At 40.2% G+C, this 22,836-nt stretch overlaps 1 protein-coding gene across 2 annotated transcripts in view; it reads right to left on the minus strand.

Annotated features, from left to right (window-relative positions):
* The window catches only part of ARHGAP6 (Rho GTPase activating protein 6), a 532,527-nt gene that overhangs the window by 30,488 nt on the left and 479,203 nt on the right, over positions 1-22,836 (minus strand). For both annotated transcript variants that reach the window (XM_025372327.1, XM_025372328.1), the window contains exons 6-9: positions 15,220-15,275; positions 12,532-12,682; positions 11,335-11,483; positions 2,707-2,886 (exon numbers count right to left, since the gene is read on the minus strand). In XM_025372327.1, coding sequence (XP_025228112.1) covers positions 2,707-2,886; positions 11,335-11,483; positions 12,532-12,682; positions 15,220-15,275 — 536 coding nt within the window. The remainder of the gene's footprint in view (positions 1-2,706; positions 2,887-11,334; positions 11,484-12,531; positions 12,683-15,219; positions 15,276-22,836) is intronic.

Here is a 22,836-nt window from a genome sequence, read left to right on the forward strand (position 1 = left end):
AAACAGAGGAAGATGAGGTCATGTAGCCAATATATAACAGGGACAGGACGATAGTAAATTTTCTGGTTCCAGAGTCAGTTTCTTTTCATAGACCAAGGCTTGAGATATTTGTGTCCCTCTTCCTCCCACTGCACTGTTATTTTTCTGAATATATGATTACTATAATCCTTCTATAGAGATCAAGAATGATTATATTAATGGTTAACTTACTCCAAGAAAGGTATCCTTAATTTCTCCATGCCCAAATCTTTTCATACGTAAAAGGAGTAAGGCTCGGTAATATGGAAATCATATGTCACAGAACAACCATTGAGTCATTCATTAATTCAACCAATATTTATTGTGTTCCTACCATGTCCCAGGCACAGGGGTAATGCAGTAAAGAAAGTACTACAGATAGAAATGGACCCAAAAAATCATCCTGTCATGTAGTTTACACTCCTAGGGAGCAGGGAACATAAAACGAGAAATTTGTAAAACCCAGTGTTAACAGTGGTGAGTGCTAAGGGGAAAAAGCAGGGAAAGGAAATAGGGAGTGATGATGTGTGTGTGTGTGTATGTGTGCGATGGCGGGTGGAGGTGCATTTTAGACAAGGTGGCCAGGAAAGGCCCTATGAGAAGTAAAGATTGTAACTGGAGACCAAAAATATGAGAGAATGTCGACATCAATCCCTACAGAGAATGGCAAACAAAGATCAGATTTGGGAAAAGCTGGAAAAGGTAGAATACTGATGTTTTTATACTGTTGTTAGTAATTCAGGTGATAGGAAATGGAAAGAAAAGGTATGACACAATTAAAATGGCAGCAGCTGTATTTTCAAAGAAGCCAGGAAAAGTTTTGTTGGTATCTGAGTTGAAAAGAAATGCTCGATGATATGTGGTTTCATATAAAGGAGAATTTTGCTTAGATAATAGAATTAAGTTTGATGAGAAGTATTTTGTTAAAAAAAATCCAGAGAACATGAAGTAATGCCAAGACTACTTGGCAAGATGATATGTGACTTAAACTTGATGAAAATGTTGAAAAGTTCCGATATTTGATTCATCCAAATATGTAGTTATGAGGATTTAGGCTGAAGTGTAAATTTTATATAGAATCAATTATTTATTCAACATTTTTTGAGAGCTTAGCATATGCAACCCAGGGGCAATGCTTCAAAGACACAAACAGGAGATGTCCTTCTACCTTAGTGAACTTTTCATTTGCTCTTCCTCCTGGGCATCCAACCAGGATGCATTTCCAAGCCTCCCTTGAAGTTAAGTGTGGCTTGTGCATAAGTTCTGGCCAATGAAATTTGAGTGGACAAGATGGATGACCTTTCTGGGGTTGCCTGTAAGACCCTAAAAAATGTCAGAACCTCGAAATACAAGGAGCTGGGATTCCTAAATCACCACCTGGAAGGTTGTCCACCTAACACCTGATTAAACTTTATGTCAAGGTGATATTTATTTCTGTGTTAAAGTACTGAGATTTGAGGCAGCACGTGTTACCCAACTAATATAATTATTAATTAACACTTGCATAAGCTGCTACAGTTTTCACAATACTTTCACATATCAAATGATTCCGGTCACCACCCTGAGAATTACATCATCTTTTTGTTTTTCCCATTTCTAAAGCTAGAGTTGATGTTTAATGAGTATTGAATTACTTCGTTACAATCATGTAGGTAAGACACAGAGGGCAAATATTCTAAACCACTGGGTCTCAAATTTACAAAAAATAATTGGTATAAGACAAGCATGGACATAAATCTAATGCAAAGCACTTGATAAGTGTAGACAAATTACTAAAGAAATTTAAAAGAAGTAACTAGAATTCTTGGTTGAAGGAGCCACAAAAGGCTCTAGTGGAAAAGGCAGACTTTATAGCGTTTGCAAATTGACAAGAGAAATGGGAGAAAAAACATGAAGAAGGTTCCTGTAAATTTTGACATGCAATATTAGTGGTGAACAGAAACAGAAGAGAGTTGGCATTTGTTTTAATGTTTCAAGGGAAGTTGTAGCAAGCAATGCAGTTTGATGAAGGAAAACAGGAACTGGTAATTCAATACAAATCAAAAAAATATTTATTGAGTGCCTGCCAGATGGAGGGCTTTCCAAAAGTGTACAGAGGATATGGAGAGGAGATAACAAGGGTGCAGTCCTTGTTTTAAATGCATTTATACTCTACTAGGGGAAATGGTCATAAACAACTATACACAATGTTGGGTAAGATAAACATCAGTAAGGACAGTAATGGAGTTCAGGAGACAGAGAAGTGGCAAGGGAATGACAAAGGAAGGACAGGTGAAGCTTCATGTAGGAGGTAAAATGTCAAGATTGACCTTGGAGGAGGTGAAACCACTGAGGATGCTTATGAATACATGAATTCATGAGGGACACAGAATTCCATAAAGAAGGGTTTTATTAACATCTTGAGCAAGGACACTGCTTTATAATTAAATGACTCCAAAATGTGACCATGGTTTAGAGGACAACAAAATGAAAATTATAATTTGGTATGTTTGTTTAAACATGGAATCACAAACTCGAAATGACATCATAGTTGTGCAAATTTCTACTCCTGCTGAAACTGCCTGACTTCCAATGAATTCAGTAAGCAGCACTGCACCCCAGAGGGTGGTCTATTAGAATTTCATCCTGCCTCCAGAGGCAACCAATAGGCAGTTTGCTACGATGTCTTGCCACAGAAGGGCCACCTACCATGAACAGGGCTTCATAATTTTCAATCATCTTTTGCACCACAGCGATGATGGCTGTGCTCTCCTCAGCCCGGGCTGAACTCTGGACTGAGAATTCTTTGTCTGATGACTTCTGCTTGTGCAGCAGGTTGGGTCCAAATATGGTGGCTAAGTTTAGAGATGTCATTTTATTCCCAGTGACCTATGAGAGAACAGAACACAAGGACTGTTGTTATGTTTGCCCTTCAAAATACTGGGTGATTCAGTAATCAAGGAAACCTTTTACTATCCATTTTTTTTTATCCTTCAAGGATACCATCATCTCTATTAGAATCCATGGAGGGCACCATGATTTTCCTTTTGCTTTCATATCTTGGATTGAAGCTCATAGTTCAATGATCATCTCAATAGCATATTGAGTAAAAATTTGCAACTCTAAGTCGTTTATTGTAAAATGGGTACTATATAAAATTTCTATCCTGTTTGCACTTAAGAAATATTGACACCCATCCATCTATCTATTCATTTCTCCATCCATCCCTTCATTCATCAATCCATAATCTCACCACTGATCCATCCACTCAGCACCTATCAGAGGCTGGGCATTTTTCATATATTTTAATTATTTTAAAACTTTTCCAACCATGATTACAACACAGTCCTTATTTTAAAGGGCTCTCATTCTAGGGAGGAAATAAGCCTATCAATTACAGGTAATGAGTACAAAGTATAAAGCTCTCAACTCCGAAGGCCCCAGGGTCACTACCACAGAGGCAGAAGCATTTGCACAAACTCTCAAAAGAAGAATAGAGTTTGCCAGGCTGAAAAGCAAAGGATCTTGGGTAGGGGGTAACTTTACAATGGAGAAAGCACCACACATGCAAAGACAGAAACATCTAAAATATGTCATGGAGCCCCAGGAAGCTCAGTGTGGTAGGGAGTTCTGCAGGAAAGACAGGCAAGGGCCAGGTGAGATGATCTTCGTGTGTCAGACCAAGGAATTCAAATTGTGATCTAAGGGCAAGAGGATTCTGAACAGAGTAGAACGGAAATGGAATCTGCATTTCAGGAAGAGCAATCTATGGAACAGGGGATGGGGGATGCAAGAAAGTAGGACTACCTGGGACATACCACAACAGTCTAGGCCACAGCAGCTAGTATCTGAACTAGGAAGGAAGAAGTAGGGATGAAGAGCAGCTTCCAGAGTTATGGAGGGGGTGAAGGGTGAGGAGGATAATGCAGAGGGTAAGGATCTTGTGTTTAAACAAATGAAAAAATGGAAGGACAGTTAAGTGAGGAACATGAAGGGCTGACAAGGGGTTCCTGGAGACTCCAGCACCCTTAAGGAGCAGCTGATGAAGGAGGCCAAGAATGGTTGAGAAGTTAGAAAAAAAGAAACCTCTGTCCAAGAAGAAATAACAGGGGTGTTTCAAGTGAGTTATCAACTGTGGCAGAGGGTCATCGAGATGTGACCCTTCCCTCCAGAATGGACTCTCTGATGGTTCTGATGTCCCAGCTAAGAGTCATGTCAGTGGTGTGGCAGGAATGAGCCACAGTTGCAGAAGTGGAAACAGTGAATGTAGACACTTTCTTCAAAAGATATCACAGAGAAGGAGGAAGAAGAAATATAGGAGGAGCTAAAGGGGAGTACAGGGTGAAGGAAGGGAACTATGTTTTAGCTTGAAGTATAAAAAATTACTCATATTCAATATATTAATAATTAGAAAGTACAGGTAAGCAAAAGGAAAAAAAATGCCCATAATTTCACCACTGCCAAGAATCAGCCATTCCAATGCCTTCCTGTGCACATATATACATGTATACCTGATATTTTCTTCTTTAAAACTGGGATCACATCCATATATTATTTTGTAATTTGCTTACTGTCTCTTAACAGTGTGTTACAATAATCTTTCCACTACGAAAATATCCTGTCTTCAGTCTTCATTGGCCCCTAGAATCCCACTGCATGAATAAACCATGATGTGTTTTAACCACAGTCAACTGATAGGCATTGATGTTGTCTTGAATTTTGTTATTATAAGCAATGGTACAAAAAATACCCTTGAAAAGACATTTTGTGAGCGTGGGTCAGCACTTTTTAGGAGTAAATTCCTACAAGTTGACTTGTTGTAATAAGGAATATGAACATTTTTAAAGGTTTGGGAATTTTTTCTACTTGTCTCTTTTTTCAGGTGAATGGGAGAGTCTGAGTAAGTTTCTCTAGGCTAGGGTTTCTCTACCTTGGCACTAGTGACATGTAAGGCCAGATCATTCTTTGCTATGGGGGCTGTCCTGTGCATCACAGGATGTGGAACAGCACCCCTGGCCTCAGCCCACTAGATGCCAGGAGCCACCCCTACCCTCAACCTACAGTTGTGACAACCAGAATTATCTCTAGACATGGTCGCATGTCCCTTGTGGGGTAAAATTGCTCCTGGTTGAGAACCACTGGTCTGCATGAATTTTTATTTATCTTGCCAATATCAATTGAGTGTCAGGATCAGTATGGGAACTGTGTCTGCTTGGTGGGGATCTTTTGCCTGGGAAGATCTACACAGCCTTTGAGAAGCACCTGGGTGCCCAGCATAGAATTCAGGAGTCCTGATGAACAGCTGAAACAAAGCCCTCTGAGCCCCACTCTCATCCTGTGGAGTCACGAGTTGGTGGCTGCCCTGCCCTACAATCCCAGCATGGTACACGAGTTGTATTATTTTTAGAAGGCAAGGCTGTTTTTAGGTGAATGATTGGCCACCAAGGCATATTATTTCATGTGATAAACACAATTTGAAAGAAAGTACCCTTTATGTAGGATCGTTCAATCATTTTTCTTTGTTTTATTTCATTGATAAGTTTTGTATTTCATTGATAAGTTTTCATTTTATTTTTCATTTCTTTTCCTGAAAATTCATGGTTAAGGTGAAAATCAAATACATGTCATTTTCAGATTCCTCCCTTTAGAACTCAGAAGTATTTGGAGTGTTTCCCCTTACCCCTTTAAAGTCATATTAGGGTTTTCTCATTTTTTAAAAAAACATTAACAAATGGAAGATTTTGTTTTCTTTTAAAAGAATGTTTCATACAAGAACAATCTAGAGCTCTGTTTCCGCTCTTTCCTTCTCCTGTTGCTATTCTGGGAATGGAATACAACCCATCTGTAAAACTGCACACAGATTCCAGCTGCAGACCAAGCTGCTTGGGGTTTGTTAACACTTTTGGGGTTTATTGTGTTTTATTGTTTTGTAACATGGAAAGGAGACTTGCTCCCAGGCAACATCCACCTTTTCTCCATGTGTTTCAGCATATATTTTTATATATACTATATGGTTGTATCTAGGTAATACAATGTACCCTCGAGGCAGGCCATTACTTCATTTTTTTAATTAGCTAGCAATTCAAGAAAACTTTTATCTTCACTAAATGAACATCCTAGGTTATTTCTAAACTTCATATGAATAGCTCATATCTGTTAAAAGTCTAGTATGTACAGGTACCAGGCTAGGGGCTTTCCACTGGCCATTGCAATTCTTTCTCACTATAAGCTTAAGAAGCAGCTGCTGCTGTTGTCCCTATTTTATAGACAAGGGAAGTGATGCCCAAAGCTCAGAGCCAGGAGATGGTATAGCAAGAAGCGAAGCTGGTGGCCCCACTCTAGGCAGCCCTGCCCTCTTCATCCCATTGCTACATCTCTTCCCGTTTCCTGTTGCTTGGCAGACCCAGCCATGGCATGGTGAAATGGGAAAACGAGCTTTAAAACAGGGCTGGATGAGGGTGAGGGGAGACACAGGTCTTGCTAAGTTTCAAAGCCAACCTACCATTTCCTAGAGGCATGTACCTCCTCAAAGATCAGTAATCATGGCCCTACAATGGTATTTGTAACTTCTTTTTTGCCTCATAGACCCTTTGAGAACTCAATGCCAGCTATGGACTCTCACCAAACAACTGCATATTCACACCACATTTTCCATGCAGTGCCAGGGGGTTCTTGAACTCTGAAAAACCACTGCTCAGAAGGTTTCAATTTTGTTCCTGCTATATTCTTTCTTGAAGAAATGCAATGTTTCTTACACTTGGGAATTTCTCTTTTCCCTAAGGAGCAAAGCAAATAGCAAACTAAACAAAATAGAAGAAAACAAAACAAACACAAGATAGCAAAACACCACAATTCAATAAAATATTGCTATTTTTTCCCAAAAAAGCACTGATTGACTGGTCAACAATTTTTCTCATGCCCTTCTTTTAGACATCTTTAAGACCTCACCAGTGAATGATGCATTGAATTTTCAAAGAGGAAATATTATGTTCATTTTGTAGATGAGGAAGCTAAGACCATCCCCCATCCCAACTCTGTTTTCCTTCCTCTTCCTCTCTTTCATAAAGACAAGTTATGCAGAAAGGTTCTGGCAGAACCTGTGTGAGCTTTCAAGCTTCTTGACAATCTGCTTCAGGTTTCATCTATGTTGCAATCCCCCCAAACAACACCCTAACAAATAGATGATACACACTAAAAAATAGATAAGAGAAGAAGTTGAAAAATGTTGGGTTTTGACCATATTTTACAGTTTGATATTTAGCTTTACTCCAGTCTGCCCATTCAATATTCTCTACCTGCTCATGCCAAATCGACTAAAAAATAATAACTCTTCTCTTGATCCTCTCCCTCTACCCATGACTTCTAACAGAAGAGGTTTGGCTAACTCCCATCCCAATGCTGTGCTTATGTGGCCCATGTACTCAATCCCTACGCACCCTTTGATATGCATCTTAAATTCAACCTCCTCCTTGAAGCCATTCCTAACTTTTCTGGCCCATGCTCATCACTTCTCTGAATGTCTGCAATGACTCTGCAGTGCATTCCCTAATTCTGTATTTACCTTGTGTCCTCACCTCCTCCACCTCTTAGATGCCATTGTATCCTGAGGCCAGTCATTAGAAAATCTCTGAGCAATAGTCACTGGTTTAAAGGAACTTAGGGTAGATGCTCAGGACATGCATGGTTCAAATCCCAAGGCCATTCTTTTATATTTATGTATTTATTTTTGAGATGGAGTCTCGCTCTGTTGCTCAGGCTGGAATGCAGTGGCATGATCTCGGCTCACTGCAAGTTCCGCCTCCCAGGTTCACGCCATTCTCCTGCCTCAGCCTCCTGAGTAGCTGGGACTAGAGGCGCCCACCACCACGCCCAGCTAATTTTTTTTTTTTTTGTATTTTTTTTAGTAGAGATGGGGGTTTCACCGTGTTAGCCAGGATGGTCTCGATCTCCTGACTTCGTGATCTGCCCACCTCGGCCTCCCAGAGTGCTGGGATTACAGGTGTGAGCCACCGCGCCTGGCCCCCCCATCAAGGCCGTTCTTACATGGAAACGTTTATAATAGGAATTACTGTTGTCCATATTACTATTGATACAAAAGCCTCCTAACTCACTCTCCCCTTGTCTCTAGCCAATCTACAACATGGATTATATCACCCATTAGTTGAATCCTTCCAAGGATTCACAGCTTAAAAGAATCAACCGCCTGCCCTGCACAGAGGCATTCAGCACTTATGAACATGGCCCAATTTCCCACTGTCACCCTCAGTACTTCACTGCTCCGTAGCCTTTACTATAGTTCACAATGGGTGTGAGAGCTGCCTGCTCTCCTGTCACTGCTAACGATTTCACGGAAGCAATGCTTTCCTTATATTTATCCTGCTGCTTTAATCTTTGGCTATTAGTCTTTCATTTTGATGCAGTGTTTAGGTCAAGAGTGTCTAGAAACCCTTGTAAACCCTGGCTTCCTTCTACAACTTCACCATCACCAGGATAATTTCATATTCCTTACAGTAAACTAGGTCTCTCAACCACTCTTCAAGTCTGGTTGAAGAATTTTCATTCCTCAAGTTCAGATGAGGAGACCCAGGTATAGGAAAGTTAATAGATTTTCCCGACAACACATGGTCAGTGAATTAAAGAGCTATCAAGCACTCTTAACCAGGGGTGATTTTGAACCCTTCCCCTCAGGGAAGACTTGGAAATGTTTGGAGATATTTTTGGTTGTCACAACTTGGTGGGAGAGGATATGTACTACTACTGGCATCTACTGGGTAGAGGCCGAGGATGCTGCTAAACATCCTACAATGCACAGGACAGCCCCATGACAAAGAATTCCTAGCTCCAAATATCAATTGTGCAGAGGCTGAGAAACCCTGACCTAGACCCCAGTACAGTTTTTTTTTCTTATAATTCCTATTCTGTTAGACTGGCTCAGGTTCTATACACAGCTTGGACTTTGCTAGTAAGACTTTTTCTTTTCTCTTAGTTGTCTCAGGTTCTATACACAGCTTGGACTTTGCTAGTAAGGGGACCAACCAGACCCATTAACCAGTATAATGACATTGCCCTTCTTCAAGATCTTTTTCTATCATCCACTGGGATACGGTCCTAATAACTATGCAAATCTACAGTGACTATGGAGTCCATGGCACCTCCCCTAGAGTTGTGAAATGCACTAATATGCCACTTGTACAACCTTAAGTGGAAGCTCTCTGTGGGTTGCTACGTAAGTAACTTAGCCCCCCGGCCCTAAGTTTTCACTGTCTGTAACATGGAGACAGTGATCTCTCTCTTGCCTGTTAAGAGGATTTGTATGTATGTGTGTGTGTGTGTGTGTGTATGTGTGTGTGTGTGTGTGTATCCCCTAGCACAAAGCCAGCTCATGGAAGGAGAGACATAAATTGTAGCTAATATTCCAGCATACTGTTTCATTTACACCTATCCAAGAATATTTTCTTCTTTTTGGCATAGGCAAGGGAGATTTGTTCAGCATTTGAATGGAAAGAATGTCTGAAAATGATTCTAAAAGGGCAATAATGAGTTCAATTGGACATTTTGCTTTCTTCAATGCCTTCTTAATTACCTGAGACCCAATTTTCTCCTTCTCACATAGTACTTAAGAAATGTCAGAGAAGTAACTGAAGTACCTTTAAACACAGAGCTCTGCTTTCCCCAAGCAATTAGGCAGATAATGCTTACAGCTTCTGTTATAACTGTAGTTGATAAAGGCTGGCATCCAAATGAGTAATAAAACTACTTAACAATTATGAGAATTATAGTATGCCCATCAAAGAGCTGTGTATGCTGAAATAAGGTGTCAGTGCCATATTATGAAACCTGAAGCCATCTGGGGCTTCACTAATTATAACTGCTATAGAGATAAATGGCTAAGTCAGGAGAGTTCCATTCTCACACCCATAAGGAGGGGGACAAGAAGAAATGCAGAATTGCCTTTCTGGATTAGAGTGAAAAAATTATATATAACCACGTTATTTATTTATTTATTTAGTTATTTTTTATTATACTTTAAGTTCTAGGGTACATGTGCACAACGTGCAGGTTTGTTACATATGTATACATGTGCCATGTTGGTGTGCTGCACCCATTAACTCATCATTTACATTAGGTATATCTCCTAATGTTATCCCTCCCCCCTCCCCCCACCGCACGACAGGCCCCGGTGTGTGATGTTCCCCTTCCTGTGTCCAAGTGTTCTCGTTATAACCACGTTCTTTGGGAAAGAAATTTGACAAACACAGAATTGAAGCCACAGTGCAGCTGAGCTTTGTTTTACAAGGATTTACAAAAAAGTTCCTGTGGTTAAGTAAGTTTGGAATGCCTCTGGCCCCTTGTTAATTTACAGTGCATGTTAGCTTATTAAAGAGTCTAAAATCTCCTGAGGCATCCGAGGTCAGGGAGAGGTATAACTGCGTGGTATCAAAGAGGGAAGTGGGCGTCTCTTGTTAAGGTGAAGATTAAATAGGTTGGCTATTAGTAAGCAACTTAAAATTGAAGCCAGCATCTCATTTCTCCGAGGGTGAAACAACAAAAAAAATCTTGAAATATGAGTGTAACCAAAGAGAACCAGAACCCAAGATCTTAGATTTGGTGGCGGGGCACACTGGGGCCTGACTGGGGATCAGATCCAACAAGAACATTTCTAAAGAGTCTGTGGGACTATGTACAACCTGCTTTGAGCAGTTGATACCATATGACATCAAGACACAATGGCAATGGTCAGCAGATGAGACCTAGTTTCCTCCACACCTGGTTTGGAAGCAGGACTGACCGTCCCTTGCATTGAGCAAGTCGCTGTTTTGGGGGGAAGGTTTAAGAAAGGAAAGGATCCCTCAAAAGGGAGATACTAGACTTCTTGCTCTTAGAACAGATGGGAGCTCCCGGGACAAACTGGAAGAATAAAGAGGTGACATCATATTTGGGCTTCAAGTTATAGCAGCAGGTAAATCAATTACAAGGATAACGATCTCCTCCCACCCCCATCATTCTACTTTTACATGGTTGCAAGCACTTCTGTAGTGCATTGTTTTTCTTCTTTACAAATGGAAGTCCAGTCTTGAGTAAAGCCTCATCATGGAAAATGACAGCCTCATTTGGAAGTATACTTGAAACTTATAAGGAGACTCATGGCCCATGCACTCTTAGGAACTGTCCCTCCAGAGAAGGCCCTGCATTAGTCTCTTCCTACAGAGACAGCTAGGTTGGAGAAGGGGAGATGTCATTACCTCCAGGCAAAATGTTTGGCCATTTTGGTGGTATGCCCTTTTAAAATAGGGGAGAGGAAGAGTCACAGTGTCTATGGCAGCAAAGGCGTCTTACCTCTTGCCCGTCTTTGCTGATGTTGTCATCGGCATGCCTGGCAACGATGGAGAGGAACTGTAGGAGGCGGTGGAGGGTGTCACAATTGCAGGGAGGTAGAAGGTATATGAGGAGCTGCAAGGTGCCCAGCTGTTCCTCTGGCTCCAGTACTAAGCAAGGCAAAAAGAGGTACTCAAATAAAAGGGGAGCCCATACCATTCAGGCACAGAGGAAAGGCCTCCTCTCAATTGTCTTAAGAAAGGGATTATCAAGGCAAGTCCCATTTCATGCCTTCACTCATTTGCCCATTGCTTTAGCAATTTACCAGCAAGATTCTATGAAATATATAAAGCCAAATTAGACCTGGAGAAGTGTAATATCTAGAAAAATAACTGTAATCCAGGTTAAAATAAAAGGTAACTCAATTTCCCTTACTTTCTTCTCCCCCCTTCCCTGGCATTACTCATCACCTAGTTTAAGGATTCCAGTCTTCCATTTTTGGTAAATATTTATTAACAATGGCTGAAAATTGGTGAACATTCTGAAATTTGAGTTTATAATGAATTTAAGGCTCTTTTCTGTTGAGCAATTCACAAGAGACAGATATTTTGTTGGCAATAACCATGATACAGCAAAGACAATGTATTCTCTCTCTGTTGTGATCCTATTGGAATTGTAGCATTGGAGGAAGAAATGTATGGAGGCTGACCCAGGTTTGGCCTATCTCTCCTCTACCTCCTCCTTTTTTTCCTTCTTCATAGGATCTGTAGCTATAGCCCAGAAGCAGCTATGTTGAAAACCCTGGCACTGGGCTATGACATCTTGCTTCCCCTGGAATGTTGCTTTCCTCCTTTCTTACTCTGGGTTCCCATAGTTCCCTCTTCTTCGCACTAGAAACACAAACTCATTTTTAGGCACAGACTCAATGTGAACTCTTGTTGGTACTCTAAGCACTAACTCATAGCACTTTCTACTTTTCTTGGGTCATTTGAAAGTATCTCAAATTCTTCTTGGTTATTTCCATTTGTTTTATTGCAACTTTCTTCTTGCTAATTATTCCCAGGGTAAATCTGAGAAATTCCCCCAAATAGCTCACTCTTTAGAGATTGATAAATAAGGACAAAAATTATCAGGAAACATATGCATAAAGTTATGATGAATGAGTTGGACATCTTAGTATTCCAGGGCCACTTTCCCACATATGACTGTATTACGCACAGAGAGTGTTGATGAAAGCTGTGTACAGCTCCCTGGTGAGAAGGGGGTCCGGCATGTCCCTCAGGAACTCTTTGAGCAAGGCTGCCACATCATGAACACTGTGCTCCTCCTCCAGAGAGACATCAATCCCACGGTCAAATTCCTCACGTAACTGGAAAAACAACGGTTCGAGTGGCAGTCACGTAACACCATACCTCAATGTGCAGTGCCCAGCAAAAGAAGTGCTGTGACATGTAGTATCTGGAGTTAAGTCTGCACAGACTCCAAGAAGGAGAAGCAAACAACATCCTCACCTTGATCTGCTGAGTTTACACAGTCCAGTTACGAATATATATATATGTGTATATGTGTATATATGTGCATATATGTGTATATATGTGTATATATATATAAGCACTAAATAAAACTATCTGTGGATTTATTGTTAATGATGTATGCAGAATGGCTTAGTAATGACAACCAGGTTAGGAGGAACACCTAAGAGGTGGAAGACAATTTAGGTCAACTATAAATGTGGGAGGGAGGAATTAATCTATTACACAGCGTTTCTGTGTGTCACCAATTCTGCCATGTTTGAATGTTGATATTTTACTGAATCACTCAACAAGAAAGCAAAGAGATTTTTTTTTCCTGCACAAATGAAATTAAGAGCCCTGATAAGAGATTTATGACTAAGACTTAAAAGATGACAATAACTAAATAAAAGCTGTCTTAGATTTGTTAAAGTAGTCTTATTAACAATTACCAGAAGGATTTCCTGCCTTAATCATTATATTAGGTCTATTATCACTTACAGCAGCAAGAAAACACAGTGGCAAGAGAGTAATAACTCCACACCCTACTTTTATCTGTAGCATCTCAACTTTTCTTATGCATTGTTCTCTGCTGTAGAAATAATTATGTAAGTTCATAAACCTACACTATGCAACAAACTTCTCTAAGAGTTCATTTGTTTTTCAATCTTTCATCCATCCATTAATTCAACAAAGATTACTACACATTTCCTGTGTCAGACCCTGTTACAAGCCCACAAAATACACTAGTGAATAAAGAGGCAAAGTCCATCTAGAGAAACAAGGTGATAAGCAGGTAATCCCACAAATAATTCACTCTTAACATTGTGGTTAGTGATCTAAGGAAAAAGTGCAGGGTGCATAAGGGGTTATATAATAAAGTAAAATGATGAGTGAGTTAGGGCATATTTCATACTTGAAATCTACTTCTAAGTAAACACTGATTATATTTTTATTGGGTAATCCTTAAATACAACTCCATGCAAAGGTTTCCCCTTTAATGGATCCAGATATAACTGATGAGTAATTTCTGGCACTCGCTACCTGTCCACCTGATGAGAATGAATACCCATCACTGTCCTGAACTACTCATTGATTCCAGACAACACGCCATCAGCGTGTGTCAGGCAGCCAAAACAAAGAAGGCTTCCACTGGCACTCCTCCAACTTGTGATCATTCAAACACACCATGCTTCTTTTCCGACCATACATGCAGGCAGAAAGAATGGAACATGCAAAGAGCTTGGCCTATGAAGTTAATGGTGACTGGTTAAATTGTGTAATCTTGAATTATGTTTCTTAATCTCTTTAAGCCTTGACAGAAGTGGGTCAAAGAGGCTACTGTCACAGCTGGTTGGCAGATTCAATGAGATAATATTTGTAAAAATATTCTGCAATCCTGCACAGGTGAGAGGCCTATGAAATATTACCATACTATCTTCCTGCAAGTTCTGTTATGAAACATTAAATGTTGATCCATTTAATGTTGTTTCTTGTGTGACTATTAAGAATAAAAACCAACCAACCAATCAGAAAACATATTTCCATTGAAAGCCTTTTTTGTCTTGACAAAAAAAGATAGATGAAGTATTTATTTCAATTACTTTCAATAATATGAACAAATATCATTTCTTCAGCTTCTTCCAACTAAAATTTGTTTTCATTTGAATTCATTTTTGAGGTGCTGAGTTCCTTATTTCCTTCCATTGAAAACAACAGGAAGAAAATAATGCTTTAATTTTCCTTCACCAACAAATGAACTCTTTTCCCAAAGGATGGTTTGCCTTTTATGAAGCCATCATGAACACAAATACCTGCCTCATCACAGGAACCTATTGTTGAAGGTCTAATATCAAACTTCAGTTGCAGGAATGTTGCACAGGGCTGAAGGAAACAAAGGAGCACAGTCCCTATGTGAAAAGCAAACTGGGGGTCAATGGTTCTATGGAAACTTCATAAGAATTACTTATTTTTGATAAAGTAAAGCTATAAAAATAGCATCTTATGTGAAGGGAATGTTAATGGCATTTTTCATATCACATTTTAGTAAAAATGGGTGCTACATGCAATTTTTTATCATTTATTGATTGGTCACTCTGAATTTCCTGCTTTTGCAATTTTCAATAAGATGTTTATAAATTAGTTTTGTTTGGCTGCACATGGCACAGATACATCCAGACGTTTTGCTTTCAAGTGTTTGATCCTAACTGTAACAACATTTCTGAGTTGTTGCCTTTTACCTCCTGGAATTCAATTATATTATAATAACTTGGAGGGTAAAAAAAAAAAAAAAAAAAAAGATGATCAAATGGAATTTGTATAAACTTGAACTTTGCAAAAGGTAATTCAACTGAAAGTCATGTGAAACAAAATATAATCTTTACTTTTCACTTACTTGTCTCACTCTCTTTTTTGAGCTTCCAACTCGGAATATCCCCACTGTCTGGAGGCCTGCAAATAAGCAAACAAAATCAACAGTCTTGTTTTATGACTTGAGACTCTGGAGGAAATCAAAATAGAGAGCAGAATGCCAGCACAGTGCCATAACATGCAGAGCAATAGTAACTTGACAGCATACAGTAACACTTCTTTCATCTCACACTATTTCTATTTTCCAGATACTTAAAGGTCAGCCCTTTACGCACCAGAATTTTACGTTAAATGTTTCTGATCAAATATTTTTCATGTGATATTTTATATTTCTAATCTTCTCCTTATCAGAGAAAATGAGCTTTTTTTCATTATTCAGAATTATTACCTAAACACACATTTTATAGGGATTCTAGCTCTTTACCAATTTCTAAAAGATATTTCTCGTTTGTCTGGTCATAATTAAAGTGTGCTTCTTTTTTTTTTTTTTTTTAAATTTATTTATTATTATTATACTGTAAGTTGTAGGGTACATGTGCATAACGTGCAGGTTTGTTACATATGTATACTTGTGCCTTGTTGGTGTGCTGCACCCATCAACTCGTCATTTACATCAGGTATAACTCCCAATGCAATCCCTCCCCCCGCCCCCCTCCCCATGATAGGCCCCGGTGTGTGATGTTCCCCTTCCCGAGTCCAAGTGATCTCATTGTTCAGTTCCCACCTATGAGTGAGAACATGCGGTGTTTGGTTTTCTGTTCTTGTGATAGTTTGCTAAGAATGATGGATTCCAGCTGCATCCATGTCCCTACAAAGGACACAAACTCATCCTTTTTTATGGCTGCATAGTATTCCATGGTGTATATATGCCACATTTTCTTAATCCAATCTGTCACTGATGGACATTTGGGTTGATTCCAAGTCTTTGCTATTGTGAATAGTGCTGCAATAAACATACGTGTGCATGTGTCTTTATAGCAGCATAATTTATAATCCTTTGGGTATATACCCAGTAATGGGATGGCTGGGTCATATGGTACATCTAGTTCTAGATCCTTGAGGAATCGCCATACTGTTTTCCATAATGGTTGAACTAGTTTACAATCCCACCAACAGTGTAAAAGTGTTCCTATTTCTCCACATCCTCTCCAGCACCTGTTGTTTCCTGACTTTTGAATGATCGCCATTCTAACTGGTGTGAGATGGTATCTCATTGTGGTTTTGATTTGCATTTCTCTGATGGCCAGTGATGATGAGCATTTTTTCATGTGTTTGTTGGCTGTATGAATGTCTTCTTTTGAGAAATGTCTATTCATATCCTTTGCCCACTTTTTGATGGGGTTGTTTGTTTTTTTCTTGTAAATTTGTTTGAGTTCTTTGTAGGTTCTGGATATTAGCCCTTTGTCAGATGAGTAGATTGCAAAAATTTTCTCCCATTCTGTAGGTTGCCTGTTCACTCTGATGGTAGTTTCTTTTGCTGTGCAGAAGCTCTTTAGTTTAATGAGATCCCATTTGTCAATTTTGGCTTTTGCTGCCGTTGCTTTTGGTGTTTTAGACATGAAGTCTTTGCCCATGCCTATGTCCTGAATGGTACTACCTAGATTTTCCTCTAGGATTTTTATGGTATTAGGTCTAACATTTAAGTCTCTAATCCATCTTGAATTAATTTTCGTATAAGGAGTAAGGAAAGGATCCAGTTTCAGCTTTCTACTTATGGCTAGCCAATTTTCCCAGCACCATTTATTAAATAGGGAATCCTTTCCCCATTTCTTGTTTCTCTCAGGTTTGTCAAAGATCAGATGGCTGTAGATGTGTGGTATTATTTCTGAGGACTCTGTTCTGTTCCATTGGTCTATATCTCTGTTTTGGTACCAGTACCATGCTGTTTTGGTTACTGTAGCCTTGTAGTATAGTTTGAAGTCAGGTAGCGTGATGCCTCCAGCTTTGTTCTTTTGACTTAGGATTGTCTTGGAGATGCGGGCTCTTTTTTGGTTCCATATGAACTTTAAAGCAGTTTTTTCCAATTCTGTGAAGAAACTCATTGGTAGCTTGATGGGGATGGCATTGAATCTATAAATTACCTTGGGCAGTATGGCCATTTTCACGATATTGATTCTTCCTATCCATGAGCATGGTATGTTCTTCCATTTGTTTGTGTCCTCTTTTATTTCACTGAGCAGTGGTTTGTAGTTCTCCTTGAAGAGGTCCTTTACATCCCTTGTAAGTTGGATTCCTAGGTATTTGATTCTCTTTGAAGCAATTGTGAATGGAAGTTCATTCATGATTTGGCTCTCTGTTTGTCTGTTACTAGTGTATAAGAATGCTTGTGATTTTTGCACATTAATTTTGTATCCTGAGACTTTGCTGAAGTTGCTTATCAGCTTAAGGAGATTTTGGGCTGAGACAATGGGGTTTTCTAAATATACAATCATGTCATCTGCAAAGAGGGACAATTTGACTTCTTCTTTTCCTAACTGAATACCCTTGATTTCTTTCTCTTGCCTGATTGCCCTAGCCAGAACTTCCAACACTATGTTGAATAGGAGTGGTGAGAGAGGGCATCCCTGTCTTGTGCCAGTTTTCAAAGGGAATTTTTCCAGTTTTTGCCCATTCAGTATGATATTGGCTGTGGGTTTGTCATAAATAGCTCTTATTATTTTGAGGTACGTTCCATCAATACCGAATTTATTGAGCGTTTTTAGCATGAAGGGCTGTTGAATTTTGTCAAAAGCCTTTTCTGCATCTATTGAAATAATCATGTGGTTCTTGTCTTTGGTTCTGTTTATATGCTGGATTATGTTTATTGATTTGCGAATGTTGAACCAGCCTTGCATCCCAGGGATGAAGCCCACTTGATCATGGTGGATAAGCTTTTTGATGTGTTGCTGAATCCGGTTTGCCAGTATTTTATTGAGGATTTTTGCATCGATGTTCATCAGGGATATTGGTCTAAAATTCTCTTTTTTTGTTGTATCTCTGCCAGGCTTTGGTATCAGGATGATGTTGGCCTCATAAAATGAGTTAGGGAGGATTCCCTCTTTTTCTATTGATTGGAATAGTTTCAGAAGGAATGGTACCAACTCCTCCTTGTACCTCTGGTAGAATTCAGCTGTGAATCCATCTGGTCCTGGACTTTTTTTGGTTGGTAGGCTATTAATTGTTGCCTCAATTTCAGAGCCTGCTATTGGTCTATTCAGGGATTCAACTTCTTCCTGGTTTAGTCTTGGAAGAGTGTAAGTGTCCAGGAAATTATCCATTTCTTCTAGATTTTCCAGTTTATTTGCGTAGAGGTGTTTATAGTATTCTCTGATGGTAGTGTGTATTTCTGTGGGGTCGGTGGTGATATCCCCTTTTTCATTTTTAATTGCGTCGATTTGATTCTTCTCTCTTTTCTTCTTTATTAGTCTTGCTAGTGGTCTGTCAATTTTGTTGATCTTTTCAAAAAACCAACTCCTGGATTCATTGATTTTTTGGAGGGTTTTTTGTGTCTCTATCTCCTTCAGTTCTGCTCTGATCTTAGTTATTTCTAGCCTTCTGCTAGCTTTCGAATGTGTTTGCTCTTGCTTCTCTAGTTCTTTTAATTGCGATGTTAGAGTGTCAATTTTAGATCTTTCCTGCTTTCTCTTGTGGGCATTTAGTGCTATAAATTTCCCTCTACACACTGCTTTAAATGTGTCCCAGAGGTTCTGGTATGTTGTATCTTTGTTCTCATTGGTTTCAAAGAACATCTTTATTTCTGCCTTCATTTCGTGATGTACCCAGTAGTCATTCAGGAGCAGGTTGTTCAGTTTCCATGTAGTTGAGCGGTTTTGATTGAGTTTCTTAGTCCTGAGTTCTAGTTTGATTGCACTGTGGTCTGAGAGACAGAAGACCGGTGATTTCGGCATTTTCAACTGAGGTACTGGGTTCATCTCACTGGGGAGTGCCGGACGATCCGTACTGGTCAGCTGCTGCAGCCCGACCAGCGAGAGCTGAAGCAGGGCGAGGCATTGCCTCACCTGAGAAGCGCAAGGGGGAAGGGAATCCCTTTTCCTAGCCAGGGGAACTGAGACACACAACACCTGGAGAATCGGGTAACTCCCACCCCAATACTGCGCTTTGAGCAAACAGGCACACCAGGAGATCATATCCCACACCTGGCCGGGAGGGTCCCACACCCACGGAGCCTCCCTCATTGCTATTACAGCAGTCTGTGATCTACCGGCAAGGCAGCAGCGAGGCTGGGGGAGGGGCGCCCGCCATTGCTGAGGCTTAAGTAGGTAAACAAAGCTGCTGGGAAGCTCGAACTGGGTGGAGCTCACAGCAGCTCAAGGAAACCTGCCTGTCTCTGTAGACTCCACCTCTGGGGGCAGGGCACAGAAAACAATAACAAAGCAGCAGACACCTCTGCAGACGCAAACGACTCTGTCTGACAGCTTTGAAGAGAGCAGTGGATCTCCCAACACGGAGGTTGAGATCTGAGAAGGGACAGACTCCCTGCTCAAGCGGGTCCCTGACCCCTGAGTAGCCTAACTGGGAGACATCCCCCACTAGGGGCAGTCTGACACCCCACACCTCACAGGGTGGAGTACACCCCTGAGAGGAAGCTTCCAAAGCAAGAATCAGACAGGTACACTTGCTGTTCAGAAATATTCTATCTTCTGCAGCCTCTGCTGCTGTTACCCAGGCAAACAGGGTCTGGAGTGGACCTCAAGCAATCTCCAACAGACCTACAGCTGAGGGTCCTGACTGTTAGAAGGAAAACTATCAAACAGGAAGGACACCTACACCAAAACCCCATCAGTACATCACCATCATCAAAGACCAGAGGCAGATAAAACCACAAAGATGGGGAAAAAGCAGGGCAGAAAAGCTGGAAATTCAAAAAACAAGAGCGCATCTCCCCCGGCAAAGGAGCGCAGCTCATCGCCAGCAACGGATCAAAGCTGGACGGAGAATGACTTTGACGAGATGAGAGAAGAAGGCTTCAGTCCATCAAATTTCTCAGAGCTAAAGGAGGAATTACGTACCCAGCGCAAAGAAACTAAAAATCTTGAAAAAAAAGTGGAAGAATTGACGGCTAGACTAATTAATGCAGAGAAGGTCATAAACGAAATGAAAGAGATGAAAACCATGACACGAGAAATACGTGACAAATGCACAAGCTTCAGTAACCGACTCGATCAACTGGAAGAAAGAGTATCAGCAATTGAGGATCAAATGAATGAAATGAAGCGAGAAGAGAAACCAAAAGAAAAAAGAAGAAAAAGAAATGAACAAAGCCTGCAAGAAGTATGGGATTATGTAAAAAGACCAAATCTACGTCTGATTGGGGTGCCTGAAAGTGAGGGGGAAAATGGAACCAACTTGGAAAACACTCTTCAGGATATCATCCAGGAGAACTTCCCCAACCTAGTAGGGCAGGCCAACATTCAAATCCAGGAAATACAGAGAACGCCACAAAGATACTCCTCGAGAAGAGCAACTCCAAGACACATAATTGCCAGATTCACCAAAGTTGAAATGAAGGAAAAAATGTTAAGGGCAGCCAGAGAGAAAGGTCGGGTTACCCACAAAGGGAAGCCCATCAGACTCACAGCAGATCTCTCGGCAGAAACTCTCCAAGCCAGAAGAGAGTGGGGGCCAATATTCAACATTCTTAAAGAAAAGAATTTTAAACCCAGAATTTCATATCCAGCCAAACTAAGTTTCATAAGTGAAGGAGAAATAAAATCCTTTACAGATAAGCAAATGCTTAGAGATTTTGTCACCACTAGGCCTGCCTTACAAGAGACCCTGAAGGAAGCACTCAACATGGAAAGGAACAACTGGTACCAGCCATCTCAAAAACATGCCAAAATGTAAAGACCATCGAGGCTAGGAAGAAACTGCATCAACTAATGAGCAAAATAACCAGTTAATATCATAATGGCAGGATCAAGTTCACACATAACAATCTTAACCTTAAATGTAAATGGACTAAATGCTCCAATTAAGAGACACAGACTGGCAAACTGGATAAAGAGTCAAGACCCATCAGTCTGCTGTATTCAGGAGACCCATCTCACACGCAGAGACATACATAGGCTCAAAATAAAGGGATGGAGGAAGATTTACCAAGCAAATGGAGAACAAAAAAAAGCAGGGGTTGCAATCCTAGTCTCTGATAAAACAGACTTTAAACCATCAAAGATCAAAAGAGACAAAGAAGGCCATTACATAATGGTAAAGGGATCAATTCAACAGGAAGAGCTAACTATCCTAAATATATATGCACCCAATACAGGAGCACCCAGATTCATAAAGCAAGTCCTTAGAGACTTACAAAGAGACTTAGACTCCCATACAATAATAATGGGAGACTTCAACACTCCATTGTCAACATTAGACAGATCAACGAGACAGAAAGTTAACAAGGATATCCAGGAATTGAACTCATCTCTGCAGCAAGCAGACCTAATAGACATCTATAGAACTCTCCACCCCAAATCAACAGAATATACATTCTTCTCAGCACCACATCGTACTTATTCCAAAATTGACCACGTAATTGGAAGTAAAGCACTCCTCAGCAAATGTACAAGAACAGAAATTATAACAAACTGTCTCTCAAAGTGTGCTTCTTAAAGAAAATCTGGAAAATGCAGAAAAATGTAAAAATAATATACTTTTAGAAATACCTGATGTAGAAATAATCACTCTTACTTTTCTTTTTCTCCTCCCTTCCTCCCTCCCTCCCTCCCTCCCTCCCTCCCCCCCTCCCTCCCTCCCTCCCTTCCTTCCTTCCTTCCTTCCTTCCTTCCTTCCTTCCTTCCTTCCTTCCTTCCTTCCTTCTTTTTTTTTTGAGAGAGGGTCTCACTTTGTTGTTCAGGCTGGAATACAGTGGCGTGATTATGGCTCACTGCAGCCTTGACCTCCTGGGCTCCAGTGATTCTCCCACCTTGGTGTCCAGAGTAGCTGGTACTACCAGCACATGCCTCCATGCCTCCATGCCTGACTAATTTTTGTATTTTTTGGAGAGACAGGGTTTTGCCATGTTGCCCAGGCTCAAGCTCAACTCCTGGGCTGAAGTGATCCACCTGCCTCGACATCCCAAATTGCTGAGATTACAGGTGTGAGTCACCGTGCCTAGCTAATCTTTCATTTTTTAAAATCCAGCCTTTTCTACATGAAGGTATTTTTACACAGTTGAGATAACGCTGCATATATATATATATATATATATATATATATATATATATATAATATCTATTGACAGAATGTTACTCCCTTCCCTCACTATCATGTCACATGAATTTTGACTCATGCTAGTAACAATTCCTTGGAAATGTCACTTAAAAGGGATAAAAGACTACCAGTTTGGTATAGTGTATATTGCTCAGGTGGTGGGTGCACCAAAATCTCACAAACCACCACTAAAGAACTTACTCGTGTAACCAAATACCACCTGTTCCCCCAAAATCTATGGAAATATAAAAAAGATGCAAAATATTCTATTGTATGAATGGGCCATAATTTACTCCATATTCCCCTCTGAATGGTGCACAGGTCCCCAAAATATACATGCTTATTTTGCTCTTATAAATGACCCTATTGTGAACAACTCTGTGCACATGTTTTTGTTCACATTTCTGATTGCTTTTACTAGGATCATGTCCTAGAT

The sequence above is a fragment of the Theropithecus gelada genome, chromosome X, assembly GCF_003255815.1.
Source record: "Theropithecus gelada isolate Dixy chromosome X, Tgel_1.0, whole genome shotgun sequence".
NCBI lineage: Eukaryota > Metazoa > Chordata > Mammalia > Primates > Cercopithecidae > Theropithecus > Theropithecus gelada.